The sequence below is a fragment of the Monodelphis domestica genome, chromosome 5, assembly GCF_027887165.1.
Source record: "Monodelphis domestica isolate mMonDom1 chromosome 5, mMonDom1.pri, whole genome shotgun sequence".
In the NCBI taxonomy this organism is placed as follows: domain Eukaryota; kingdom Metazoa; phylum Chordata; class Mammalia; order Didelphimorphia; family Didelphidae; genus Monodelphis; species Monodelphis domestica.
This window is the reverse complement of record NC_077231.1, coordinates 271596477-271607011: the sequence shown is the minus strand read 5'-3', so window position 1 is coordinate 271607011 and position 10535 is coordinate 271596477. Positions and strand designations below refer to the sequence as shown.

Genomic DNA, 10535 nt, shown 5'->3' with positions numbered 1-10535 from the left:
ACTTGAAAAGAAAACCCTCAAACTTGGAAAGAACTACATGAGATAATGAAGAGTGAAATGAGTAGCACCAAGAGAAAATTCTATACAATTACAGATTTAATATTTGAAGAATAATTTGTGAATGTTTGCTTTCAGTGAATGAACTGAGAAGCAGAAACAAATAGAAATGTATTCTATATATACATACATCTGTTTGCCAGATGATGCATTCTATGGATTGGGGAGGAGAGAGAGGGGCTGAGATACCTGGAAATAAGTTAAAATAAATAAAAAATAATAAATAAAACATAAAATAATAACAATAAATAATTAAAATAAAAATAAATTCTTTTAATAAAAAATTTAATTAAAAAAGTTAAAGACTTGCCCAATATATATCAAAAGTAATAAGATTTCATCAGTGTCTGACACATAGTGCTTAATAAATGCTTATTGGCTAGTAGATTCTCTTATCAACTTCAGGGCCAGTCTTCTATCTAATACTCTCTATAATTAAACTTAGATGAGATAATTACATTTAACTATTAATAAATAATATTGTTAATAAGAAACATTAATAATAAAAATTTAAAATCCATTAATAATTATAATTAATATTGCCAATAATATCCATAATGATAAATACATGCTATAGATTATAAGCCTTTTGAGAGCAAGAGGTCTGTTTTATTATTTTTGCTCCCTCGATGTCCCTCTTTTTCCTGGTATAGTATACCACACATAATTTAATGAATACACAATTTCCCTGATATGGATGCTTTTTCCTCCTACATGGAGGTCATGGTCTTTTCATACTTTCTAAGTACCCACTTCTTTCATTAAAAAACAAACAAACAAATACTTATCTTCCATCTTAGGACCAATACTATGTATTGCTTCCAAGGCAGATGAGTGATAAGGGCTAGGAAATAGTGTTGTGGGTTCACATTGCTAGGAAGTGTCTCAGGTTAGATTTGAACCCAGGACCCCCCATCTATGACCTGGCTCTCAATCCACTGAGCCACCTAGCTGTCCCCACTTAATTTAAAGAATATTTTTGAGATTACAATATATTCTTCTGTCTTTCTTATTACTGTCCATTCTTGCTACACGACCAACTTCTTTTTCATTATACCTTTCCCTTGGATACCTTGGATCACATGTAAACTATTTGGGGTAAGTACATTATAGTTGTGTCAATCAGGTATCTTCTGTTCATTGCCCTTTGGGCTGCTTTTAGAGATAATAGTGCCACCTCGGTTATTATATTATACCTATGTCTACCAAATATAGTAAACCCAAGAGAATGCTAGTGTAAAAATCGGGCTCTTGTGCCAGTGAGTATACCCATGTATCCTTGGGCAAGTCACTGAGCTTTCCTGGGTCGGCTTCAGTTTCCTCACCTATAAAATAAAGGTGTTAGGCTAGATGACTTTTGAATCAAGTTGAGGACATTGAGCTCTTTGGTGAATGAAATCTAGCTTAATCTGCTTATGGCATCCTGTTAGATTTCTCATCATCTTTGGGTTAGAAAGCAACTTGTTGGGGCAGCGAGGTGGTACAAATGGACAGAGAGCCAGGTCTGGAGTTGGGAGGACCAGGGTTCAAGTCTAGTCTCAGATACTTTCTAGCTGTGTGATCTGGAGCAAGTCACTTAATCTAGTCCTGGCTCTTCTTTCTTAGATTTGTAGCTAAGGCAAAAGGTAAGGAGTTCTTTGTTTTTTTCCTTTTAAAAGAAAGTAACTTGATTAAGTTGGTGCCATGAAATGAGGAATGAATTTGGAATGATAAGACGGGGGTGTAATTCTCCCCTTAATCACCTATCACCATTCTTGTGGCCGTGGACAAGTCACTTTATCCCGAGGCTCAGTTTCACCATCTGTAAAATGAGGAGATTGGTCTGGACGCCATCTAAAGTCCTTTCCATCTATAAATCTATAACCCTCTTCTAAAAGAGTTTGTGAAATATTTGGCTGCAATTCAAATAGGCAGAATTTATTTCATCCCCCATTTTGCCAGTCTGTTCTCTAGCTAGGATCACCTAGGTCTGTCCATGTAAAGTTCAATGTGTTCTTTGAAGAAAGAAACACGATTCCCCTGCCAGGTGAGACCCCACTCTCTGTTTTCTTTCTTTAAGGAGAAAGAATGAGAAAAAAAAAATCTCTTTGGTGAGTGGATGAAAATCCACCACTAGGTGGCACAAGCCCGATGACTTGGACATCAGGTTGATTTCTTCAGACAATATTATGTTTCGGAAGAGTCTGATCTTGGCCAAATCCTGAAGAAGGCCACGCTTTGGGGAGAGGCTGTCTTTTAGCCTCTCACTTTAAGGCTCTCACCACAGCGCTCGCTCGTCTCCTCCATCTGTGGTCCATGAAAGACAAAGGCAAAGCTTGAGTGCTCTGGATGGCTGCTCCCAGATGGATGAACCCGGAGAGGAGGCAGAGTTCGCTTTGGCCTGGGTTCTTGTGGGGAATCAACTGTCTGGGGCTCATGCTCAGTTGCTCCAGACCCCGTTAATGCTGCTTTATGTTTCAGAGCTTTTTTGGCACAGGCTTTCACTATCCATAAAGTTTCCCAGATGATTCCTAAACTCATCTGTGAACTGATGAACTCATTGGCACTTTGCACAGTGACGGGCACACAGTAACCACTTAATTGATGCTTGTGAAGGTGGCACTAATAGTGAATGTAACATGCTTCCATTCTGGTAAGAGTCACTAGGACCGTAGCCCAAATTATAATAATAATAATAATAATAACAATGTTGATGATGATAGTGACAATAATAGTAACACATCAGATTTATGGAGTGTTTTAAGGGCTATGGTGTTTTACCTATATTAGCTGGATACAAAACCTTAGTGAGATACGTATTATTATGGTTCCCATATTAAAGATGAAGGAACTGAGGCTGAAGAGAGTTAAGTGACTTGCTTATGGTCATACAGCTAGTGAATGTTGGAGGCAGGACCTGAATTCGAGTGTTCTTGATCCCAAGTTCAGTATTCTACTGATTAATGGTAAGAATTTAGGTTCTCAGATAAGTAGTAGTGAGGGGTTTTGGAAAAAAGCTAACGATTTAGTGTCCTTCAAGTCCTATCGTACAGACCTTAGGATCTGTGAACTTGTTTTTTAAAAACTGATAATAATATTTCAGTATAATTGGTTTCCTTTGTAATTCCATGGATTTTCTTTTCTGCATTTAAAAACATTATTCTAAGAGGTGCATGGGCAGAGGTCCATGACACAAATAAGATTAAGCAGTACTGTCACGAAGCACCATCTACTCTTTGCTGATGGCAGAGAAATATGAGCCCCAGCTCTAGAGTCTAAGGACCAGGGTTCAGTTTTGGGCTCCATCACCTGTTCTCTGTGGCCAAGTCACAACTCTTCTAATTCCTCTCCTGTAAAAAGTGATGAGGGGGGCAGCTAGGTGGCTCAGTAGATTAAAAGCTGGGCCTAGAAACAGGTCTTGGGTTCAAATTTGACCTCATACACTTCCTAGCTGTGTGACCCTGGGCAAGTCACTTCACTCCTTTTACTCAACCCTTGCTGTTCTTTTGCATTGGAACCAATACATGGTATTGATTCTAAGATGGAAAGTAAGGGTTAAAAAAGTGATGAGGATGGAGTATAATGTAGTGGGAAGAACTGGAAAGATGGGGAAAGAAAACCCCTCTGAACATAACATTCAAATCCCATTTCTGCTTTGGGCAAATCTCTTAACTTCTTCAGGTCTTGGTATCTTCTATAAACAAGAGGGTTGGGCCAGAGTGTTTCTAAAGTTTCTAAGCTTCTCTCTCTCTCAATTTGTGAGCCCATTATTGTGCTTTCGGGGGAATTAAATTCACAGCAGAGATCTTAGTAGCTTACGGACCAAATCAGGTTCAGAAGGGATTTTAGGCAAATCTTCTGCAAGCAAGAACATTCATTTCCAACTAACATGGGGCTCAAGTAGGCTCGCCAGGGGCTCATCTCCACTCACTTGCTCAACACTGTCATGGATCCTCCCAACAGTTTTCCCTTTAAAAGCAGAACATTAATCATGACATTTTAAACAGAAAAGAATAACATGCAGTCAGCTTGATCATAATTCTGCCTGCCACTTTGGGATTCATGCACTAAGGATTCTGTAAAGTAGCTGTTACAATAAACATAGCAAGCTGAATTTATTTTTGCCAAACAATCTGTTCTATGTACTAACATCTTCATTAATGATTTAGTGAGCAGCTTCACAAATCTGGGATGGTCCTGCTCATTTCAATGCAATCATCCTTGGAACTGTGACAATGTGGCCCAACACTGAACTGCAAATATAAGATGTCGTGTTCTTTTGTTGTTGTTCAGTCATGGCTGACTCTTTGTGACCCCACTTGGGGTTTTCTTGGCAAAGATACTGGAGTGGTTTGCCATTTCCTTCTCCATCTAATAAGGAAACTGAGGCAAATAGAATGAAGTGACTTGCCTAGGGTCACACAGGTAGTAAGTATCTGAGGCCAGATGACTTCCAGTGCTCTATCCACTGTGTCAACCAGCTGCCCCGTCATGTTCTTGGGCAGTGATATTATTGTATCTCTCATGTACAATATGGCAAAATGATCCTCCTTGGATCACAACAACATATCAATTGAGAAGATGGCAAAAGGCTGCAGGAGAGCTGTGTTCTTAATAAAATTAAAAGTTTACTTTTAAGGTAAAGAAATACTAAGTTTAGTAGAAGAAAAGCTCAAAATCCCAAAGCCTATACATATTTAAATTGTCTTTATAAAAGGCAATGTGATATATGACAAAAAGTATTGCCTGGGAGCCAGGAAATCTGCATTCTACTCCTTCAGTCTGGACCGGGTTGAGCGAGATTAGAAAAAGTCCTGTGAAGTCTCTTCCAGCTTTCAATCTATGATTCCAAGTTGACCTACCTGGGCTAGGGGGAATGGGTAAAAATGACGAAGATGGATTTGGTGGCCTCCAGGGTCCCTTTCAGTTATGAACCTCTCTGACATAAGCTAAGGGAAGGTTACTTTCCCAAGTTAGAGTAGGTGTGCTCTGAAGTTCATTCAATTCTAAAAAATTCTATGATAAACAAATTTTTTGGGGGGTGAAAAAATGTATGTCTAATTCCTACCATAAAAAATGAAAACCGTACAGTCTAGGAAGTCTTAAGGTTCCTAATGAATTAAAAGAACCACAACATAGGCTTTTTTTTTCCAGAGTTTATTTTCAAATGATCATTTTTGGATAACCAAGCAGCTCTTCAAAGAGAATGCACAGAAGAGTCATTCTGGCACTTTTGGAGAATAAGTACATACGGTTTTTTGTTTTTTTGTTTTTAATATATACTTTTAAACACATTCAGTCCACTTGCTCAGTCCATACTCTATGTTAAGCAAGCTTAGCCCACAGGATTCCAGAGTTAAGTAACCATCTATACAAAGTCAATGAAACCATAATCTTGGCCACCCAGCCAAAGGGAAGGGTAGGAAAAGGTGTCTTTAAAATGTCCTATAGTCTATCTTAGCTAAACAGAATCCACATTACACGTGATAACTACAGAATACACTGTACTGAAAGGAGAGATGCTCAGCACAGATGGCCACTTGGCAGCATGCAGTGTAAAGAAAAAAAGAAGAGGATATAATTTCATCAATTTATAAAAATCAGACAGTACGATTAAACAAGTCAGCAAAAAAGGGGCCGTCTATTGTCACTGTAAAAAAGGCACTTGGAATTCATGGGACCAGAATCGAAGGACTCTTAGCTGACACCAAATTCAGTTTGGTTTCATAAAAAGGCTTTAATATTTAGAGATGCAACTCATAAGAGTTCCTGAAGGGAGACATTAAAATCAATCACTTAAAAACGAAACATGTTAAATCAAAGGCATAAAATGTTTACAACCAAGTTGTGTAAAAAACAAACAGACATAAAAAACAAACCCCAAAGCATAACCTAAGCAAAATTTTACTAAACAGCAGCAATGCATAGCCTTCCTTGGAGATAATGCATACCTCGGACACTAAGTGCCAAAAAGAATCTTGAATAAATGCTTTACAGTAGCATTATCATGATAAAATTGGTTCAAGAAATGCAAATAAAATTCCCGACTATTCCCAAATTCTGAGAGAAAAGTGAGGTCATTATATCTAATAATATGTTTGTTTTCCCCTCAATGTCCTTGGTGATAAACACACAGTATCAAGTATGTGGGATAACATTCAAAACCTACTTTTAGCCATCTCACTGGAGACATCCATTAAAATCAGTTTTTTTTTATTCTGAGTAATAACTTTAATTCCTTTCTAACATTTACACAGCAAACAGTAATGCAATCCAAGTCCACTGTCCACATTTGCCATTGTATTTTTTTTTGTCTTTTCCACAAACAAGTAAGCGCTTCCATAGAAAGAATATTTGGCAATTTTATACTCCACAGAAAGGTGGATCTATAACAGCTCACTTTATGTTAAAAGCCATGAGTGGTCTCTCTTCTCGTTTTTGCCATGGACTTTTCTTGTCTTCTCCTTGGTCGTCTTCATCATCATCGTCATCTTCGTCTTCCTCATGGGCTGATCTTCCACGTTCTGGACTGGCTAATGGCTTGGGTGGGGCTTCCACAGTTCGCCTTATTGTTTCCTCCTGCAGGCTGGGCAGCTGGGCACCACTCCTCCGACCAGCCCCATCCAACAAGCAACGCAGGGCACTGTCCTCTGGGGTACACACTGTGGTTCCACACTCGCTGCCGCTTTGGTCTATGTCATCCAGGTACACTAGCTGTGTGTATGCAGTGCTGTCTGGGACACTCTGTTTTCTCTTCTGATGCTCCTGCACAGGTGGGTGCCCCTGCTGAAGGGATAAGTGATCTCCTCGCCCTTTTCGGGCTGATTTTGGTTCATTCATATCAACACCAGAATCTAAACTGGCATCATTACTCCCATTCCTTCCAGCTCTTTGGAGATCGATATATGAATGTCTGACGTGAGCATTGGATCTTCCATCCAGAGACACAAACCATGCTCGAGGATGGGGAAGTGGCTTCCCACCCCCTAGTTCCAGGAGAGCCTTTTCAGTTAGAAGCTGTACCTCGCTATTCATTTGAGCCAAAGCTGCATCGTTAAGGGATGCAGGGATGGACAGAGATTCGGACATAGAAGCGTTCTGTGGGCTCCACTCACGGGCGCCTGCATCTTGTAAGTGCTGTTGCGATATTGCTTGTGAAGATAGCTGCTGGGATTGCATCTGGGTTGAGGGGTGTGGGAAGAGCTGAGCATGAGGGTTGGAAAACTCTGCCTGAAGTCTTTCTATGTCAAGTTGCTGGTCTGCTGGGACAACCAGTGGCTGGCTCACATAGGAATGTTCCCCTGGCAATTTCATATAGTGAGCAGGGATGACCAAGGCAGGCAAGACTTTCCGATAAACACTATCATTGACCTGATCAACAGAACTACAGCAAATTAACTGGCCGGGCCGAGGAAAAGAGGTTGGTCTTTCGAGATGATCCACTGACCGGGACATCATACATTCCGTTGGCCGGCGGTCCAGCAGTTGCTCTTTTTCAGGGGATGAAGATGTAGGGTACATTTGTTCCTGAATAGTGAGCTTGCTTCCCGCAGAAATGTGATTAATGGAGGCGCGGATTTCTCTGTCTTGCTTTTCAAATAAAGGCTGGGACAACATAGCATTATAGCTCCTCCTGTAATCATCCTTAAGGGGGGATTCATAGCCTTCTCTTTCTATAGATTTTCGTGATTTTAAAGGAAAAACTTCCACAGATTTATGGTAGTCCTTTCTTAAGGTCCCACTTGGTGTCAGATTATCAAAGGATAATCGGCTTTTATTCTCTTCTTTGTGGGAAAGAAGTTCTTCTCGGGAGCTAAATTCCTGTGAGGTGCTGTATGAAAGTTTGAGCATTGGGGTGTGCAAATCTGCTTCACCACTAGAAGACATCATCTCCATATGAACACCACCAATCAGTTCCTTTGTGCCTGATGCATCTGGGCGCCCATGGCTGGCAGCTGACAGGGTGCCAGGAAATTCCGATTCTCGTCGGGAAAACAGTAAATTTATGTGGGACATGGATGTTGACTGATCTTTTTTGGAACTGTCTAGGGCTGTAGAAAGCTGAAGTTTTCTATGGTGCTGACGAGGTTTTAAACATTTCCTCCTGTAATAAGAAATAAAACCCCAAACCAGAAATTACATGTTTTCTACCATGAGTACAGTTTTAAACTGTGATGGAAATCTTAATTCACTCTATAAAAAGGAACAAAACTAGCAAACTATATACACAAGAATTAGGGGCTCTTTCCTATTCCCTTCCCCCTGGACAATTTAATTTGGTTCAGAATTCACACTACAAAGAGAACACCATCCAGTGTTCATTAATAAATCAGCTGATTTAGGCACTATTAAAAAAAGGTTACTATAGAATTTAGGATAAAGATCTTTGGGGTTATATATAGCATATATAGCATATATCATTATATAATATACATATATTTGGTGTTTATATATAAATAAAACACAAAACATTGAAATAGTAATTGTCTTGATTTATTTTAAAACTCTTATCTTTTGTCTTAGAATCAGTGCTATGGAATGGTTCTAAGGCAGAAGAGTGGTAAGGGGGTTAACCAACTTGCTCAGAATCACTCAGTTAGGAAGTATCCAAAGCCACATTTGAACCCAGGACCTCCCATCTCTAGGCCTGGCTCTTCATTGATGCACTGAGCCACCTAGCTCCCCTTGATTTGTTCTTAAGACATATAGCTTATCATTTTTTGATCATAAGTGTTTTAATATCCTTTCCAATCTACTGGTCTGTATCAAAACCATCCAATGACACCTGTCCCCTACAACACTGGTCTTCCTACCCTGTTTCTTGTTTTTCATTTGTTTGCAATTTTAGTTGTAAAGATCAGTTTTTAGAATCTTTCCCCAACTCGTTCCCTAGCCTACCCTGTCACCCTGTCCCTTCTCCCTTCTCCTGGGGGTAGGGGGAACAGGGGAGTAGATTTTTTATTATTTAGTCAAAGAGAACAGATTTTTAACAAGTAACATTCAATTAAAAATGCTAAAGTGATAAAACTTTACCTGCAATAATACAAAAGAAGACACAGCAAAATCAAAAGGATGAAGGCCATTCCTCCTAAAATGGCCAAAAGAAATACCGTGTGATATGTAGTAATGTCTTGTGTTACAACAGGACCTGGAAGGTCAGAAAATAGCATTTTAGGAATAGGCGAGAAATGTTAAATAGAGAGACAATTGGATGAGATCTCTGTGGCTTCTGCCTCCCTTGAGCTAGGAGCCAGGAGAGAAGAGTCTTTAAATGTGAGGGCAGAATTCACTGACCTATTGCTCAAAGGAAAATGATTAATCTCACTGGAGCATTTGTAGTTCCTTTATTCTCCCCTAACTAGCACTTTCCCAGCCATTGCCCCTGGACCCCAGCCCTGACAATAATTCCTTTGGAAAGATGACTACTTAAATGTTAGAACAATTATGGCAAGGGCCCCTATTTAGATAAGAAAAGCTCACTGGCCAGCCTCCAGGTCAGAATGTCAGATGTTGGATTTTCAGGGAAAGAAACTGAACATTTGAGAGCAGACCTTTGGTAGGAATTTTAAAAACTCACACAGGGTTCAAGAATGATGAGCTTTTATCAATGGAGACAAGTTCCAAGATTACTTTGGTTTAACCTCTCATTATTTTATTTTATATCCAACTAATGTCAATTGAACAAACATTGATGAAGCTCCCAGGACCTGTCAAGTCCTGTACTTTATAAACAATATCACAATAACAGTCAGAAAACTATCACAAAAACAGCAGAATAACAGCACCTTATATCCATAAGGTTTGAAAAATGCCAAACGTACATTATTTCATTTAACCCTTGGGTTACCATCCTTCCTCTCTCCTGAAAATAAACTGCCTAGTCTGAATGTGTGAAATAAATTGATGTTAGGATTTTAAAATTTCATTTATTGCATTGTGTATGTGCCAACTCTCAAAAAGCATATTAAAGATAAAGATTCCTGTTTCTTATTTTGGAAAAAAACATATATAACATTTATTAGGACTTTAAAATTTGCAAAGAGTTTTATAAAGATGATCTCATTTTATCATCCTCACTGAAATCCTGTAAATGTCATTATTCCCACTTTGTAGTTGAAGAAACCGAGGCAAACGAAGGTTAAATAACTTGCCCAGCACCACATTTACAGTTAGTAAATGTTTGAGGCAGGGTTTGAACTTGGATCTTTCTGACTCCATGCCCTAGCACTCTTTCCACTGCACCACCAGCAGCCTCAAGTCATCTGATGATGTCTACTTTCAAAACAGGAATACAGACACAGCTCTCTAATGAACGAGAGAGATATAGCCACAGCCAGTTTAGGATGGTGAGCATATGGATCCCAGGGCTTAAGTGGTCATGGATTTCTGTTCTTAGTTTTTGTTGAGGGTTATATTAAGCCCTGATACTCATTCAGATTAAGGCTCTAACATAAGCCCTCCAACAAAAGCTATTATGATCATAATGATTAACAGAAAGA

General features: G+C 39.2%; 1 protein-coding gene across 2 annotated transcripts in view; it reads right to left on the bottom strand.

Moving 5' to 3' along the window:
* Positions 1-309: 309 nt before the first annotated feature.
* Positions 310-10535, bottom strand: part of FAM171A1 (family with sequence similarity 171 member A1) — a 184812-nt gene continuing 174586 nt past the window's right edge. For both annotated transcript variants that reach the window (XM_001368430.5, XM_056800159.1), the window contains exons 7-8: positions 9070-9184; positions 310-8140 (exon numbers count right to left, since the gene is read on the bottom strand). In XM_001368430.5, coding sequence (XP_001368467.1) covers positions 6433-8140; positions 9070-9184 — 1823 coding nt within the window. In that variant the 3' untranslated portion in view covers positions 310-6432. The remainder of the gene's footprint in view (positions 8141-9069; positions 9185-10535) is intronic.